This window comes from Hypanus sabinus, chromosome 27 (genome assembly GCF_030144855.1).
Source record: "Hypanus sabinus isolate sHypSab1 chromosome 27, sHypSab1.hap1, whole genome shotgun sequence".
Lineage (NCBI taxonomy): Eukaryota > Metazoa > Chordata > Chondrichthyes > Myliobatiformes > Dasyatidae > Hypanus > Hypanus sabinus.
This window is the reverse complement of record NC_082732.1, coordinates 31,793,645-31,813,073: the sequence shown is the minus strand read 5'-3', so window position 1 is coordinate 31,813,073 and position 19,429 is coordinate 31,793,645. Positions and strand designations below refer to the sequence as shown.

The 19,429-nt window shown below is 43.1% G+C and overlaps 1 protein-coding gene across 4 annotated transcripts in view; it reads right to left on the bottom strand.

The window, feature by feature from the left end:
* Positions 1 to 18,942, bottom strand: part of LOC132382195 (MORN repeat-containing protein 1-like) — a 234,485-nt gene extending 215,543 nt beyond the window's left edge. Inside the window, exons 1-5 of one of the 4 annotated variants that reach the window (XM_059952173.1) lie at positions 18,793 to 18,942; positions 16,136 to 16,207; positions 15,231 to 15,329; positions 6,946 to 7,056; positions 6,711 to 6,801 (exon numbers count right to left, since the gene is read on the bottom strand). In XM_059952173.1, the coding sequence (XP_059808156.1) occupies positions 6,711 to 6,801; positions 6,946 to 7,056; positions 15,231 to 15,329; positions 16,136 to 16,207; positions 18,793 to 18,853 (434 nt within the window). In that variant the 5' untranslated portion in view covers positions 18,854 to 18,942. The remainder of the gene's footprint in view (positions 1 to 6,710; positions 6,802 to 6,945; positions 7,057 to 15,230; positions 15,330 to 16,135; positions 16,208 to 18,792) is intronic. The other 3 variants (XM_059952170.1, XM_059952171.1, XM_059952172.1) reach the window with 3 other exon arrangements.
* Between the last annotated feature and the right edge of the window lie 487 nt (positions 18,943 to 19,429).

The following is a 19,429-nucleotide window of genomic DNA, read 5'->3' as shown; positions in this document are numbered from 1 at the left end:
GTTCAATGTCCATTTAGGAATCGGATGGCAGAGGTGAAGAAGCTGTTCCTGAATTACTGAGTGTGCCTTCAGGCTTCTGTACCTCCTTCCTGATGGTAACAGTGAGAAAAGGGCATGCCCTGGGTGCTGGAGGTCCTAATAATGGATGCTGCCTTTCTGAGACACCGCTCCTTGAAGATGTCCTGGGTACATTGTAGGCTAGTACCCAAGATGGAGCTCACTAAATTTACAACTCTCTGCAGCTTCTTTCGGTCCTGTGCAGTAGCCCCTCTATACCAGACAGTTATAGAGCAGGTCAGAATGCTCTCCACGGTACAACAATAGAAGTTTTTGAGTGCATTTGCTGACATTCCAAATCTCTTCAAACTCCTAATAAAGTAGGAGTTGTCTTGCCTTCTTTACAGCTGCATTGTTATATTGGGACCAAGTTAGATCCTCTGCGATCTTGATACCTAGGAACTTGTAACTGCTCACTCTCTCCACTTCTGATCCCTCTATGAGGATTGGTATGTGTTCCTTCATCTTACCCTTCCAGAAGTCCACAATCAGCTCTTTTGTCTTACTGACATTGAGTACCAGGTTGTTGCTGTGGCACCATTCCACTAGTTGGCATATCTTACTCCTTGTCAGCGAGGAGATGTTTCAAAGGTTTCAAAGATACAATTTAATGTCAGAAATACAATATACATCCTGAAATCACCAATCTGATATTAGAAGAAGATTTTTCTAATAATAGAGGAGAGTGGTTGGTGCGTGGAATGCACTGCCTGAGTCGGTGGTGGAGGCAGATACACTAGTGAAGTTTAAGAGACTACTAGACAGGTATATGGAGGAATTTAAGGTGGGGGGTTATTTGGGCCTGTAATGTGCTGTACTATTCTATGTTCTATGCACAAATTGTGGTCTTCCAATTAGGAAGTCAAGGATCCAATTGCAGAGGGAGGAGTTCTGCAACTTCTCAATCAGGTTTGTGGGAATGATGGTATTAAATGCTGAGCTATAGTTGATGAATAGCATCCTGACATGGTTGTTTGTGTTATCTAGGTGGTCTAAAGCCGTGTGGAGAGCCAATGAGATTGCGTCTGCCATTGACCTATTTTGGTGATAGGCAGATTGCAGTGGGTCCAAGTCCTTGCTAAGTTCAGTCTAGTCATGCCCAACCTCTCAAAGCATTTCATCACTGTAGATATGAGTGCTACTGGGCGATAGTCATTAAGGCAGCTCGCATTATTCTTCTTAGACACTGGTATAATTGTTGCCTTCTTGAAGCAAGTGGGAACTTCCCCCCATAGCAGTGAAAGTTGAAAGTGTCCTTGAATACTCCCGCCAGTTGGTTGGCACAGGTTTTCAGAGCCTTACCAGGTTCTCCATTGGGACCTTCTGCCTTGTGGGAGTTCACCCTCCTGAAAGACAGCCTGACATCAGCCTCAGAGACAGAGAACAAAGGGTTATCAGGTGCAGCAGGGATCTTCACAGCTGTAGTTGTATTCTCCCTTTCAAAGCGTGCATAGAAGGTATTGAGTTCACCTGGTAGTGAAGCATCGCTGCCATTCATGCTATTGGGTTTCAAGTAACATCTTACAAACCCTGCCAGAGTTGTTGTGTATCCAATGTCGTCTCTAGCCTCGTTCAAAATTGTCTTTTCGCCCTTGAAATAGCCCTCCGCAAATCATATCTAGTTTTCTGGTACAGGCCTGGGTCGCCAGACTTGAATGCCACAGATCTAGCCTTCATCAGGTGACATTCCTGGTTCATCCATGGCTTTTGGTTTGGAAATGTATAGTAAGTCTTTGTAGGCACACACTCATCCACTCAGGTTTTAATGAAGTCAGTAACAACTGCAGCATACTCATCCAGGTTTGAAGATGAATCCCTGAATACAGTCCAGTCCACTGATTCAAAGCAGTCCTGTAGGCGCTCCTGTACTTCCTTTGTCCATACCTTCTCACTACTGGTGCTGCAGTCTTCAGTCTCTGCCTATACTTAGGGAGTAGAAGTAAAGCCAGGTGATCAGACTTCCCAAAGTGAGGGTGTGGAATAGCACGGTAGGCATTCTTGATGGTGGTGTAGCAATGGTCCAGTGGCTTGTTTTCTCTAGTATTGCAAGTTGATGGTAATTGCTTAGTAATTTTTTTCAGACTGGCCTGGTTAAAATCTCCCAAAACAAATCCTGAGTTAGAATATTATCCAATTAGGATAGGAATAATAAAAATATTGTTCAAAGGACTGAAAATTTGTGGAATTCTCTTCTCAAGAAGGCTGGAACCAGTTATATTTAAGATAGAGATTGAGAGCTCTTTGGACATCAAACAAATGAAGGACTATGGGGATAGCACAGGGGTGGAATTGAAGTAAAATACATCATAAACACCAGGACAGTCTCAGAAGATAAAGGGCTAAAACTCTATGTTGTTTATGTTATGTTCTTATTAAGACAACATTTGATTAACTGTGGCTTCAAGTAGCCTAGTAAACAACATTCCCTCTATTTTTTTCTCACAGCTGTGCAGACCAACCATTGTTCCGAGCAGAAATTTTTACATGGCCTGAAAACTACGCAGCATTTTAATAAAACTTTTTATAAAAGAAAATTCCATTTGCACAGCAACAATAAGTATGCACATGGGAGCATTTCAGTTCCTGCCCGGCTGCACATGTGTGTAGCTTAAAGAGAACTGTGCTGGTAAAACTGGTCAAACAGAATCTAGGTAAATCTCTCTAATATTGGAGTCATATCTATCACCCAAGATGATGGTTAAAACTGTTGTAAGCCAATCATCTCAGACTCAGGACATAACTGCAGGGCAGTGCCCTAGGCTCAGTCCTACTTTGTTACTCCTCCAACCTAAAGTCAGAAGTGAGGATGTTGGCTGATTGTTGCAGTGTTTAGTTCTACATTTTCCTGATGACAAGCATTCCAAATCTGCATGGAACAAGACCTGGAAAATGCTAATAGGGAATAGTATTGTAATGGAATCCACATCTATACTACGATGTGGAGAAGAGAGATGATCAAGGGCAAGTCAAGGATATTTCTCTTTATTTGCACAAATAACAGGAGGTCATCCTAAAACTGCATAAAACACAAATACAGACTGAGTATATTCTGTTAGGAAGGGAACGTGATGGCATGACAAAGAATTACAAGAGGATTTTAAGACCATAAGATATATGGGCCATTCGGCCCATTGAGTCACTCTGCCATTCAATCATGGGCTGATCCAATTATTCCCATCATCCCCACTCCCCTGCCTTCTCCCCATAGCTTTTTGATGCCCTGGCTAATCAAGAACTTACCCATCTCTGCCTTAAATACACCCAATGTCTTGGTCTTCACATCCGCTCATGGCAGCAAGTTCTACAGATTTACCACCCTCTGACTTAAAGTAATTTCTTCGCATCTCTGTTCTAAATGAATGTCCTTCAATTCCTGTTGTCCTAGACTTCCCTACCATGGGAAATAACATTGCCATATCTAATCTGTTCAAGCCTTATAACATTTGGAATGTTTCAATGAGATCCCGATTCATTCTCCTGAACTCCAGGGAATACAGCCCAAGAGCTGCCAGACGTTCCTCATACAGTAACCCTTTCATTCCTGGAATCATTCTCATGAATCTTCTGCGAATCCTCTCCAATGTCAGTATATCCTTTCTAAAATAAGGGGCCCAAAACTACACACAATACTCCAAGTGTGGTCTCACGAGTGTCTTATAGAGCCTCAAGATCACATCCCTGCTCTTAGATTCGATACCTTTTGCTGTTCTTGGAGAAAATAGGTTATGTGGAGAATTAATGTCAACATTCTGTGAGTTACTAATGGGGATGGCATGGTGGCACAACAGTTAACACAATGCTTTAGAGCACCAGCTGTCATGAGTTATGACTTGCTATGTTGGCTCTGGATGCATGGCAACAATTGTGCACAATCTTCACTGGTTTGATTTGATGTAAACTATGTATTTCACTGTATGTTCCAAATGTGACAAATAAAGCTATTCTTAATATGACCAAATATTTAAGCAGACCTGTAAAATTAATACAATGGCTGCAAGTGGTCAAAGATTGGGAATCCTATAGCTAGAGGCTCAAAACCTAACTCACCAAACCTGTTCAGTATTATTAAAGGAGCGCTATGGAATATGCTACAGTTGGAGACACCTTGCATTTCGACAAGATTGAAAAAGCTTGACACCATCAAGGACAAAGCAGCCTGCCTGATCATTAACCTATCAGTCACTTAATTCACTCCACATGGACATAGCATAGATCCAACAGGCACCATCAACAAAATATACTGCAGCAAATTGCAAATGTTTCAAGAGCAACTACAATCCACAACCTTCATCATTCAAAAGAACAAAGACAAATACCTCAAACCATCTCAGTTCCTCTGCAAAGTAGGTGACAGCCTACCATGAAAAGATGGTATTTATTCTCATTGCTGGATCAAAACCCCAGAACCCTTTATGAACATATAAACATACAAATTAGCATCAGAAATATGTCTCCCAGAGCTTGGTCCAACATTTTATAATTTCTGGTTGCAACCTTAACTCCATGTTCTTCTCTATCTGTAGTAATCTTTCACTCCTTTGCATATCAAAATCTTCCTACTTTTACTCTAAGAATTTTCAAAGTCTTTGTTTCCACTGGCTTTCAAAGAGTGTTCTCAGAACTCATACATATTTTGCCTCAGTTCTGCCTAAAATAGGTAACTTTTAAAAGGTGACCCCTAGTTCTAGATTCAGCAACAGTCAGAAACATTGTCTCCTTATCCACTAAGTCAAAATCCCACGAATGTTGTTGCAATCAAATAGTATGGTGGAGTAACTTAATGATAAAGATTACTGAAGTTCATAATCACTGCAAATATTTCAAGAGAAATTAGTAATGAATGATAACTGCTTTCCTTGCCTGTGATACTCGTATTCCATGAATAAAGTAAAATAAAGCAGTTAGAGATAGGGTCAAGCCTTTCTATTCTCTCAATATAATCTATATTTTATTGCTCCACCCCATTACTTTGAAGTTCAAAATACATTCTATTATCATAGTATGGATATGACATACAACCTTGAAATTCATTCTTTCTTGTCAAGATCTCTTTGTATTCTGTAAAAACAAATTGATCTCTGCAGCAAGAAAACCCAACCAATGAATAGCTGCAATTGATTTAATTGTAGAGGGCGTCTCAATTCAGCTTTTTGCTTTCCTCACCTAATATTCGCAAACACAATATTGGAAAGAATGGAGTAGGAACTCTAGTTGATTTAGTTCTCCCTGGACTAGTTCCCCAGCCTCCTTAAGCCAAGTCAGCAAATATCCTCAAATGAAGATCATTATAAGAACAAAGTCAGATAATCAATACCAGAAAAAATAGGAATAGAGATATATGAGAAAAATTATAAGAAAGCTGCTTGAGAGAAGATAGGCAATGGCTTTGAGGAATGCAATGTCATGAAACAATGACACAAGATCATTAAAATGTGCCTATGTGCGAATGAGTAACTATATTAAAAAAATTCTTCACAGAAGAATACATTCTGGATTCTACTTCCTAGAATTTGTATTGATGGAGCAACAAAGACTTCATAAACCAGCAATATTGAAATCATTAGTTCTAGCTGATAATGACATTTTCATCCATAACCACTTTAAAAAGTTCATTGTTCTTAGAATGCTCTGTTCCATATATTGTGCAAAAAACAGGAGCAGGGACTATATATTCAAGCAATATTTATTCTCTGACAGTTTAGTTCCCTTCAGTCTTTTTCTGAAGACACACAGAATCACCTGAACATTGGTTCATGAAACCTATCATGCCCAAATGCCATGATTCAGGTTAGATTGATCTACAGGCTGGAGGTGTGGGGAGAATTCCCTTTAACAATAACAAATTCCCTTGTCTCATTTAACAGACGAAGGGCTCTGTATTCTAAGATTGGAGAAGGGCAAGGTAGACAAAAGTAGACAAGGAAAAGGCTTTATGAAAATCCAGATAACAACAAATATGTGCATCTAACTTGTGTTTACTCTACAGCACCATTTCACCTGCATGTATGTTTCTGTGTCTGTGTTTTTCTGACATGTGCATTATTCATCGGGAATACCAGGACTGGTCAAGAAAGTGGTCAAAAAAGGATCCCGAGCTTAGCAAAGCCTAGAGAACGAGAGCAAGGAAATAATACAAATATTCCAAAAACACTATTTTGGCTACGATTGGGCTATGGTGTTCTGTTCTGTAAGAAAAAAGATGTAAAGTGAAGAAAAGTGTATTAGAATGTCTCTGAGAATGTAGGACTGGATAAACTGGAGAAGCAGAGGTTCTTCCTTGTGTCAGAAAAAGTTCCAAGAGGTTCTGACTGAATGGAGCTGGGTAAGTATCTGGAAAGAAAAAATTTCCAGGTCTATGGGATCAGGGTAGGGAAATGACACTAACTGGATTGCTCTAATGTAGACAAGTATGGATTAGATGGGCCAAATGTTCTATCATACTGTAACCATTCAGTGAATTCTGTTTGTCAGCAACAGAAGACATGTCACACATGTGGTATATGTGTATTTGTACATTTATGTACCTGAACTCCTTTGGATTTTTTTGTGTGCATCTACCTGCATTTATGTCAATTACATATCTATGTCTGTGTGTATGTGTATGATGAGCTCCTTATATAAACTAGAGCACCTCATAACTGCTCTTCACTTACTTGTAGAACATCTCTCCTTCTCCATGTTTCATATGGTTATGGAAGGAGCCTTGATAGATCTGACCTCCTTTATCAGTCAGTACTCCATGTCCTAGATAGAGGAATAAAGTCAAGCTATATTTCTACTAGCAACAAGCAGAGATTAATCTTTTAATTATATTAGAAAGTATTACACTAATCTGCAAAGTTAGGCTGCAGATTGGAGTCAAAAATCAGACAAACAAAAATTATTCACCTGCTCGGAAACCATAATAGAATTCACCCTCATACAGGGCACCATCAGAGTACTTCATTACTCCATGTCCGTGGACCTCTCCCTGGCTGAACTGCCCGCAATATTCATTTCCTGTAAAAATGTAGAAGTATCCTCTCTTATTCTTTTTCTAAACTTTACTAAACAGTTTTCACCGTTCAAACTAAGTTGAGGCACATGGCTCAGCCAGTTCTCAAAGATATAGGACCAATATAGATATCAATGAGAGTAGATGTAACACCACTACAAAATGAGGCAGGAAAAATAATAACGGGGAACAAGGAGATGGCTGATGAACTAAATGAGTATTTTCCATTAGTCTTTACTCTAGAAATCTCTAGCAGTGATGTTGTAATGTGTGAAGGAAGAGAAGTGGGTACAGTTAATATTACAAGAGAGAAGCTGAAAGACCTAAAGGTACATAAGTCACTTGGACCAAATGAACTGCACCCTAGAGTTCCAAAGTAGGTAGCGTTAGAGATTGTGGTGGCATTTGAAATGATCTTTCAAAAAGCAATGGACACTGGCATGGTGTCAGAAGACTGGAAAATTGCAAATGTCGCTCCACTCTTTAAGAAAGGAGGAAGGCAGCAGAAAGAAAATTATAAACCAGTTAGCCTAACCTCAGTGGTTGGGAAGATGTTAGAGTCGATTGTTAAGGAAGAGGTGATGAAGTACTTGGTGACATAGAACAAGATAGGACAAAGTCAACATGGTTTCTTTCAGGGAAAATCCTGCCTGACAAACCTGATGGAATACTTTGAGAAGATTACAAGTAGGATAGATTAAGGGGATGCAGTGGATGTTGTACATTTGGACTTTCAGAAGGCCTTTGACAAGGTGCCACATATGAGGCTGCTTACCAAGTTAAGAGCCCATGGTATTACAGCAAAGTTACTAAGATAGAGCATTGACTGATTGGTAGGAGGCAGCAAATGGGAATAAAATAATCATTTTCTGGTTGGCTGCCAGTGACTAGTGGTGTTCTGCAGGGGTTGGTGTTGGGACCACTTCTTTTTATGCTGTATATAAATGATTTAGATGATGGAATAGATGGCTTTATCACCAAGTTTGCAGATGATACAAAGATTGGTGGAGGGGCAGGTGGTGTTGAGGAAACAGGTAGAATGCAAAAGGACAGACAGACTTGGAGAATGAGCAAGAAAGTGGCAAATGAAATACAATGTTGGAAGATACATGGTCATACACTTTGGCAGTTGAAATAAGTGTGCAGACTATTTTATAAACAGGGAGAAAATCCAAAAATCTGAGATACAAAGGGATTTAGGAGCCCTTGTGCAGAGCACCCTAAAGGTTAACTTGCAGGTTGAGTCGGTGGTGAGGAAGGTAAATGCCATGTTAGTATTCATTTCAAGAGGTCTAGAATACAAGAGCAAGGATGTGATGCTGAGGCTTAATAAGACACTGGTGAGGCCCTACTTTGTATATCGTGAACAGTTTTGGGCCCCTCATCTTAGAAAAGATGTGCTGGCATTGGAGAGGGTCCGGAGGAAGTTCACAAGGATGATTCCAGGAATGAAAGGGTTATCATACGAGGAACATTTGATGGCTCTGGGTCTGTACTCGCTGGAATTCAGAATGATGAGGGGGATCTCATCAAAACCTTTCAAATGTTGAAAGGACTATACAGAGTAGATGTGGGAGAGTCCAGGACAAGAGGTCACAGCCTCAGGATAGAGGGGTGCCCTTTCAAAACAGAGATGCGGAGAAATTTCTTTAGCCAGAGTGGTGGATTTGTGGAACTTGTTGCCACAGGCAGCTGTAGAGGCCAGATCGTTTGGTGTATTTAAGGCAGAGGTTGATAGGTTCTTGATTGGACATGGCATCAAACATTACAGGGGGAAGGCTGGGAACTGGGGTTGAGAAGGGGAAGAGAAAAGGATCAGCCATGGTTGAATGGCGAAGCAGACTCAATGGGCCAGATGGCCTAATTCTGCTCCTTTGTCTTATGATATTTTCCACATTTTAAGTAGGTGGAACTTGAGCACATACTCCCCACCCCATTTGATCCTATCACATTTCAGAAGTCCCAGCTGACGCACAGGCCTCACTATAAGAGATTAAATCAGGTCTGGGTTGCATTCACCTTTCACAAACAAAAACTTAATCATTCTATTTACAAATTATTATCTTGGTCTTGTTTTCATATTCTTCTACCAGGCACCCCTCTCTGCCCTCACAAATTCTTTCAACCCTCCAAGTTCCATCAGATCTGGCCTTTTGTACAGTTTTAATCACCCCTCCATTACCGGGTATGCTCTCAGCTGCTCTCTACATTAAGATAGAGTCATAGCGACATAAAAAGTACAGTCTGCCCTCCTGATCCATGGATTCAACCAAATGCGGATTGGGAAAACCTGGAAGTTCTCTCTCCAGCACTCGTTGCTTGAGCATGTACAGACTATTTTTTCTTGTCATTATTCCCTAAACAATACAGTATAACAACTATTTACATAACATTTACATTGTATTAGGTATTATAAGTAATCTAAAAATGACTTAAAAGTACAGGCAGTCCCCGGGTTATGAATGAGTTCCACTCCTGAGTCTGTCTTTAAGTCGGATTTGAGGTCAGAACAGGTACATCCGGTATTATTTAGCGTCAGTTAATCAAATGTTTTTCTTAGAATAAAGTACATATTTTACCTTTCTATGCATACAAAACACTTCAGAAACATACGTATCTCAATAATTTAACCACTGCATTGCTTAGTAATAATTGTAGTTTTCATCAGGACAGGGCCTTTCACATTCTCCATTAAAATTGTTCCAATCGTTGACCGACTGTAGCCTAACGCCTTTCCAATGACCGAAGGCATTTCACCTCTTTCCAATCACTTTATTATTTATACCTTATTTTCAATCGCGATCGTGATTATTTTTTGTGAACAGAAACACTGCAGATTCAGAGCTGTGCCGCCAGGTCCTAATGTCCACCGCACGGAAACATGTTAAATAAAGTCCGGGGTTCCACTGGGTCCTAAAGATCACCGCACTGATACATGTAAAATAAGGGACTTGAGCAGCTCCGAATTTTGGTATCTGCTGGGGGTCCTGGAACCAATCCCCTACGGATAAGGAGGGCCGACTGTATTATAGCACAGGAACAGTCCCTTCAGCCTATCTAGCCAAATTATTATTCTGCATAGTCCCATCAACCTGCACCCAGAACATAGCCATCCACTGCCCTCTCATCCATGTACCCATCTACATTTCTCTTAAATGTCGCAATCGAACCCACAACCACCATTTGCACTGTCATTTTGTTCCAAACACTCATCATTGAGTGAAGAAGCTCCCCCTCATGTTCCCTTTTCACCCTTAACCCATGACCTCTCGCTCAACTCACCCTACCCCGTGGAAAAATCCTGCTTGCACTTATCCTATCTGTACCTTTATAATTTTGTATACCTCTATCAAATCTCTCCTCATTCTCCTACAATATAGGGAATAAAGCCTAACATATTCATCTTTCCCTATAACACAGGTCCTTAAATTCCGGCAACATCCTTCTAAATTTTCTCTGCACTCTTTCAATCTTATTGATATCTTTCCTGTAGGTAGGTGAGCAGAACTGCACACAATACTCCAAATTAGTCTTCACCGACACCTTATACAACTTCAAATATAACATTCAAACTCCTGCATTCAATACATTGATTTATAAAGATGAATGTGTCAAAGTTCTCTTTACAACCCTATCTACCTATGACACCACTTCCAAGGATTTATGGATCTGTAATCCCAGATACCTCTGTTCTACCATACTCCACTGTGTCCTATCGCTCACCATGCATTTCCTACCCTGGTTTGTCCTCCCAAAGTGCAACACATCACACTTCTCTACATTAAGTTCCATCTGCCAGTTTTTTTAACCCATTTTTCCACTAGTCCAGATCCCACTGCAAGCTTTGATAACCTTCCTTGTTGTCCACTATGCCCCAATTATGTAGATGACAAAGAACAGACCCAGCACCAATCCCTGAAGCACACCCCTAGTCACAGGCCTCCAGTCTGAGAGGCAACCATCTACAACCAATCTCAGGCTTCTCCCGCGAACCCAATGTCTAATCCAATTTACTACCTCATCCTGAATACCAAGCCACTGAACCTTCTTGCCAAACCTCCTGTGCAGGATCTTATCACAGGTCTTGCTAAAGTCCACGTCGACAACATCCATCGGCTTTCCTTCATCAACATTCCGGGTAACTTCCTCAGAAATCTCCATAAATTTAGAAACATAGAAACAACCTACCATGCACAAAGCTATGTTAACTATTCCTAATAAGTCCATCAACTGGAATACTTACATTTCTAATCCCTTAGAATACCCACTACTAGTTACAAGATGCTCTTATAGTATTATACCTAATGTCAGGTTTCTTAAGAAGAAGCCAAGACCCTTCATCAGGACTGAAGAAGGAGGGGGCAGGGGCCCTATAAAGAAGGTGGGGGAGGGGAAGCAGGGAGGGGATAGGCAGGAAAGATGAAGGAGGAATGTAAGGGGAAAGCACTATGGGTAGTAGAAGAAGGCAGAATTATGAGAGAGGTGATAGGCAACTGGAAGAGGAGGCAGAGTGAAAGTGGGATGGGGGAAGGGAGAGGGAGGGGATTACCGGAAGTTGGAGAATTCGATGTTCATACCAAGGGGCTGGAGACTACCCAGACAGTATCTGAGTGTTGCTCCTCCAACCTGAGCTTGGTCTCATCATGGCAGTAGAGGAGGCCATGTATGGATATATCCGAATGGGAATGTGAAGCAGAGTTGAAGTGGGTGGCAACTGGGAGATCCTGTCTGTTGTGGTGGAAGGAGCAGAGGTGCTTGACGAAGTGGTCCCCCAATCTGCGTCGGGTCTCACTGATATAGACGAGGCTGCACCGGGAGCACTGGATGCAGTAGATGACCCCAATGGATTCACAAGTGAAGTGTTGCCTCACCTAAAAAGACTGTTTGTGGCCCTGAACGGTGGTAAGAGAGGAGGTGTAGGGACAGGTGTAGCACTTACGCCTGCAGGGATAAATACCAGGTAGGAGATCTGTGGAGAAGGACGTGTGAACCAGGTAGTCGCGGAAGGATCGATCCCTGTGAAAAGCATAGAGGGGTAGAGAGGGAAAGATGTGCTTAGTGGTGTTGTCCTGTTGAAGGTGTCGGAAGTTGTGGAGGATAACATGCTGGATCCAGAGGCTGGTGGGGTGGTAGGTGAGGACAAGGGGAACACGGTCCCTGTTGTGGTGACAGGACGATGGGGTGAGGGCTGAAGTGCTGAAAATGGAGGAGATGCGGGTGAGGGCATCATTGATGATGGCAGAAGGGAAACCACGATTCTTAAAGAAAGAGGACATTTGAGATGTCCTGGAACGGAAAACCTCATCCTGCAAGCAGGTGTGGCAGAGACGGAGGAATAGGGAATAGCATTTTTACATTTGGTAGGGTGGGAAGAGGTATAGTCAAGGTAGTTATGAGAGTCAGTGGGTTTATAGAAGATATCAGTGGACAGTCTGTCTTCAGAGATGGAGACTGAGAGATCGAGAAAGGGGAGAAGTGTCCGAGATGGACCAAGTGAATTTGAGGGCTGGGTGAAAGTTAGAGGCAAAGTTGATAAAGTTGACGAGCTCAGCATGGGTGCAGGAAGCAGCACCAATGTAGTCATCAATGTAACGAAGGAAAAGTTGGGGAGCAGTACTAGTATAGATTTGGAGCATGGACTGTTCCACATATCCCACGAAGAGGCAAGCATAGCTGGGGCCCATGCGAGTGCCTATAGCTACACCCTTGGTCTGAAGAAAGTGGGAAGAGCCAAAAGAGAAGTTATTAAGTGTGTACCAGTTCTGCTAACCGAAGGAGCGTGGTGGTGTTGGGGAACTGGTGAGGTCTATTGTCAAGAAAGTAGCGGAAGTCTTTGAGGCCTTTTAGATGCGGAATAGAAGTGTATAAGGATTGGACATCCATAGTCGGGACCGGGGAACTGAAAGTTATTGAAGAGTTGGAGAGCATGGGATGTACCCCGGATGTAGGTGGGGAGGGACTGAACTATGGGTGACAAAATGGAGTCCAGGTAGGCAGATACAAGTTCGATGGGGCAGGAGCAGGCCAAAACTATAGGTCTACCAGGACAGTCAGGCTTGTGGATCTTGGGGAGGTGGTAAAACTAAGCAGTGTGGGGTGTGGGAATTATGAGTTTATTTGTTTGAAGATGGAAGGTCTCTGAAGTTGATAAGGGCAGTGATGGTATGGGAGACAATGGTTTGATGATTTTTGATGGGGTCCTGTTCCAGGGGTAAGTAAGAGGAGGTGTCAGAGAGCTGCCATTTGGCCTTAGTGAGGTAGAGGTCCATCTGCTAGGCTACTACGGCACCAACTTTGTCTGTGGGTTTGATGGTGAGGTTAGGATTAGTGCGGAGAGAGTGGAGGGCAGTGCGTTCAGAGGGAGTGAGGTTGGAACAGGAGAGAGGAGTGGTGAAGTTGAGACGGTTGATGTCTCGGCGACAGGTGGAGATGAAAAGATCGAGTGCAGGTAGAAGGCCCGGTGGGGCGGGGGGGGGGGGGGGTCCAGGAGGAGGAGGGTTGAAGACGGGAGGGGTCATCAATAGGGGGAGGGGAATCCTTGTTAAAGTAGTAGGATACAAGAGATGACCCCAAAGGATTCACAAGTGAAGTGTTGCCTCACCTAGAAGGACTGTTTGGGGCCCTGAACGGTGCTAAGAGAGGTGGTGTAGGGACAGGTGTAGCACTTAAGCTTGCAGGGGTAAGTACCAGGTGGGAGATCTGTGGGGAGGAGCATGTGAACCAGGGAGAGAACAATCCCTGTGAAAAGCGAAGAGTGGTAGAGAGGGAAAGATGTGCTTAGTGGTGGGGTCCTGTTGAAGGTGGCGGAAGTTGCGGAGGATAATATGCTGGAGTCTGTTGGGGTCATCCAACACTTCACTTGTGAGTCTGTTGGGGTAATCTATTGCATCTGGTGCTCCCAGTGTGGCCTCCTCTACATCAGCCAGACCCAATGCAGATTGGGGGACTGCTTCGTCGAGTACCTCTGCTCCATCTGCCACAACAGACAGGATCTCCCAGTTGCCACCCACTTCAACTCTGCTTCACATTCCCATTCGGATATGTCCATACGTGGCCTCCTGCACTGCCATGATGAGGCCAAACTCAGGTTGGAGGAGCAACACTTCATATACCGTCTGGGTAGTCTCCAGCCCCTTGGTATGAACATCGAATTCTCCAACTTCGGTAATCCCCTCCCTCTCCCTTCCCCCATCCCACTTTCACTCTGCCTCCTCTTCCAGCTGCCTATCACCTCTCTCATGATTCTGCCTTCTTCTACTACCCATAGTGCTTGCCCCTTACATTCCTTCTTCACCTTTCCTCCTATCCACCTCCCTGTTTCCCCTCCCCCACTCCTTGGTCTTTCCTCTGATTGGATTTTCACCTTCCACCCTCCCCTCACCTTCTTTATAGGGCCCCTGCCCCCTCCTTCTTCAGTTCTGATGAAGGGTCTCGGCCCAAAAAGTTGACTGCTCGTTTCCACAGATGCTGCCCGACCTGCTGAGTTCCTCCAGTTTGTTTGTACGTGTTGCTTTGACCACAGCATCTGCAGTGTACTTTGTGTTCCTTAAGATTGTTATTGCCAGGGGTGGTAGTGGGGATAAGTTCACACTACTTGTTAAATGCTCCCAATGGCATATGTCTCAAATAGCCTCTGACAACCAAGTCCAACTTCTGGTCTTCACGTGTGGCTTAGCTACTAAGCCTGGTGGAACAGCTACTACTGACAGAAGGGTCAAAAGTGGGTTACTGGTGCTTTAGAACCAGTCACTTCAAGCATATGGAGTTCATCAGCATATTGACAGCTTACCCTGACCAATGCAGGGCCTCATTATAAGAGCATCTACAGCATTAACTCAGTCTCAAATCTATACAATAATTCTTCCATAAAGTGCCTCAGGATGTATTATCATATTAAAATAGGTGTTCAAAGGTACGTTGCAATTCATCAACCAGATTAATTTGTAGCCACCCATTTTAATAGACAATGGACTTTATAGGATTAGCAGGTGAAGACCCAAGATTAAAGAACAAAAAAAACCAAAGTCAAACTGTACTTTCTGCAGCCCATACAAAACAAGATAATAGTGTAATATCATTGAGGTATAAATAGCTCAAAGTTAGCTCTCTTGCTCAGACTCCTTTCCCGTTAAAATTCTTGTTTAGTTGTAACAGGTAGCAGTGATCAGAGTGACTATACCTGAGGAGGCCCAATACCGGAACCCATTCCCTTCTATTTCTCCATTCACAAACTCTCCCTCGTAGTAACTGCCATCCTTCATTAGAAACTTCCCGTGACCTGACGTGGGCAAATGTACAAGTACATACACAATGTCAATATTCAATAAAACTACAAAGAAATACAACCTTGTGTGTCTTACAAAGCCAGATCAAATTTGAACTACATAGGTTGAGGATAAATTACAAAACGTTGCCAGAAAGCAATGGCAAAACTTAACAGCTTTGTTTGTGAAAGTTTATTTAGAAACAGATGTTAACCAGGTGAGATATAAAGACAGAAATAGTAATCTAAGCTTTCAAAGAGCAACTGGAAAGAGAGCTGGGCATATGCATTCATTCATTAGACCTATCAAAAATGCAAGATGAAAGTTATTTAAATATACTTCTGGTTATTGGGTGAAGCTTTGTGGTAGCACCTTCATTTCAGAATCAGATGGTGATGATTTCAAATACTCAAGATAGAGAGGACGAAAAGAATCTAAGCTGACAAAATGACAGTTCAATACCAAAGAGTGTGCAGTTTTGAAGGTGCGGCCTTTCATAATAGGCATTATACTGTTTCAATTGGACATTAAAGACAGCAAAGCATTGTGTGGGGATGCTCTTCTTGATCGATCTTTATCTCCCAACCCACATAAGACAGTGTGTCAATATCAGGTAATATGTTGTGGGATCTTGCTGTGCACACATTGGATGCTGTGTTTTCTATATTAAACAACAATCACACTTCAAATGGATCACACTGACTCCAGAGCATTCTGAGACATCTAGAACACATGAAATTAGTTATTTATTTTACAGCTTTGAATGCAAGAGTCCTCCAAAATATGCTAAACCTAAGTAAGCAACACATGGAAATCTTACCATGCTTTTTACCATCTTTCCACTCTCCTTCATATTGAAAGAAACTGTTTGGATAAACATATCGACCAAAGCCTGGAGAAATAAAATTGAAATGCCCTGATTAGCTGCAGTAGCCACTGCAGTTACTCTGTGTGCACACCCACAGCTTTTGCTCTCTGTCTGTGTCTGTCAAATTTAATACAAATGCGAAACAATCTGAGAGTAAACACTCCAAGCTGCAGCTTGAAACGCATGAGCAATTTCTTGATCTTTACAAAGGTACGACGTGAATTTACCCAAGAAACCCTGGGGGTATGAAATAGCAACTTTGAGAAGACAAATCAAGATCTACGACAACAGAAGATGAGAGGCTGCAGCTCCACATCTAGCACAGGAACAAGCCACACTTCCATTTCACAATCCTGCTGGGGAGCATCAGACCACTACATCTGCTCCAGATGTTTAATTCCTTTAAATTTATAGCAAATTTGTTCACTGCTATTGTCTTTTGCTGGAACCAATCAAGATAGTTAGGTTTATTCACATGGATCTGCTACCATTGCCTGCCTGCACAAGTGGCTGCAAGATCTGATATATGAGGTTCAAAAGAGAGAGACAACTCCCATCTCTCTGAAGGTTTTCCCACCACAACTCTAAAAAGACAGCAAAGGCATCCTTAGTGCCAGCCTCCTCCTCAGAGAAAGATGGTACAATGCCAATAACAAACCATTCATTATTCAAATAATTGGAAAATGTAGTAAAATGTCTCATTTGAAGTTCTAATAAAGTCAGGCAGATATTAGAGCACTGTGCAGAAGTCTTAGGTGTGCACACACACACAAACACATATATATGGTGCCCAGGACCTTTGCACACCATTGTAGGAATTTTATATATTGCACTGCACTGCTAGAGCAAAACAAATCATGACACTCGTGATTGATGATAAACCTGATTCTAATACAGGTCTCCATTATGGACTGAGAGTGAGAAAGGAGCAGGAAACACCAGAGAGACGTTCTGTAATGATCAATAAACCAATTGTTTGGAATTAGATGACCTTACCTGGTGTCTCTGGGCTGGTTGTCTCTGTATGCAACCAACCCCTGCCCCAACAGTCCTTTTCTGCTACCTGTCCCACACATCTCCCGCAGCACTCCACCCTAATCGTTCCCAACATCCTTTGCTCCTTCCAGATTTACAAACTCGTACTCTGATCCACGTTAGGCTCCCAGCTATATTTGTGCCTAAGACTTTTGCATGGTACTGTGAATTGACTTAAAGAAGAAGTCATGTGAACTGTTGACCTTATTTATCATTTAATATTGCAGCTGATCTCCTGCCTTTAACTCCACCTTACCAATCTACCCACGGATCCTTAATTTCCTTCATGTCCAATACCATATCAAACTGGTCTCAGGATAAAAGGTAATTGATTTAAGGCTGAGGTGAAAAGGAATTTCTTTAGTTTAGATTTCAACGGCTCTGGCTACTGGATTGATATGTTCAGAGTTGATACAAAAGAAGTCTATGATTGAGGACATTAGGGAAAGTGGGGTCGAGGCTAAATTCAGATCAACCATGATTTTATTATCACACTTCTGCTCCCATTTCTCTGTCCTAATATCAGTCCATTTCTAGGTATCCACAGGCCTCTGCAACGGAGAATTCCATTGATTCGGAAATCCAAGCAAAGAAATTTCTCTATCTTCATCCTAAATATTCAACCTGTTGCTGCAACATTTTACTCTCAGGATTCAATATCTACTGTGTTAAGCCCTTGCAATATTATCTGTTTAAATAGCTAAATTTTAGAAGAGTGATTTGGAGACTCCAACTTAAATAGAGTCATTCTAACCACCTAGCCACGCAGTCATAACAAAACCCACTGACAACAAATCAAACAGGATGTTGAGTTCATTCCTGGTTTGTGGCATCTGAGGGCAAACAGAGCGATTGCTACGTTTGCAAGTTACACACAAAGAACTTTATGAAGGTGGGTTTCTTAGAACTAGTGGATCAGCCCACACTACCACCACCTCCATGTCCGCTCCCACACCACAAAGACTTCTTCTACAATGACCTCCATCCTGCACCCCACGGCTTCCAACCTTCACATTCACCTCTACCCCCTCCGTCTACTCTCTCCATAGTCACCTCTTCCATTTCCACCTCCCTCTCCCATTTACCACTCTACTCCTCTCCCTCCAATCTCCACAAACTCCTCCCTCTCCCACACTCAACCCTAACCCCAAACCCCTACTCCTCTTCCCACCACCCACTCCCTTACCTCCACTCCTCCCCATCCCGCTCTCCACTACCATCCCTTCCCTATCCCTCCACTACCCGCCACCCTCCTTTCCCCATCCCCCACCCATCCTCCCCCCTCCCCCCACCCACCACCTTCCCTCCCACTCCCCTACCCAACACCGTCCCCTCCCTCTACCTACCACCATCCCATCCCCTTACCCCCACCCCTCCCTCCCCCTTACCCCCACCCTTCCTTCCCCACACCCTCCCCTCCCCACCACCAGCCCCTCCCTTTTCTGCCTACGCCCCTCCTCTCCTCCAGTCCCACTTCCTCTACCTGCACTCCCTCACCCCACCCTCCTTCTCCCCCACACTCCCCTCTACCCACTTTCCCTCCCTCTCCCCCTCTCTCCCACACCCCGTCTCACCGTTCCGCAGTTGATGCTTCACCTCCCCAATGTAACTGCCAGTAGCAGCTGGTGCCGCCATCACGTTGAGGCCCTGGCATCAACAACGCTATCACTCATTGGACAGGGTGCAATGACCGTTGCTAAGGCGAACTCACCAACCGCGGTTCGTATTTTCCGCTGGTGCCGCAGCACAAACGACAGCGAACGAGCGAGGTCAGGATGGGCTCAGTTCGGTCCTTCAGTGTTCGGCGCCACCCAGCGGTCACGGCGGCCATTGCTTAGGCTCGGAGTCGGCAGTGCTGGGTGCACCACCTTACAATGGAAAAGGAAGTCAGAAGTGAGAGTTTGCCAGTTCTGAATAAAGATCTTAGATTGAAACGTTAACACCTATTTCTTATACCATAAATCTTGCTTGACTTGTGGAGTGGTTCTAGCATTTTCTATTTATATCTGAGAAAAAATATATTCTGAGATGTGGGCCCCATTTCTCAGAAAGGATGTGCTGTCACTGGAGAGAGTTCTGAGGAAGTTCACAAAGATGATTCCCGGAATAAAGGGGTTAACATCTGAGGAGTGTTTGGCAGCTTTGGGCCTGTACTCACTGAAATTTAGAGGCATGCGATGGGATGTCATCGAAACCTACCGAATGTTGAAA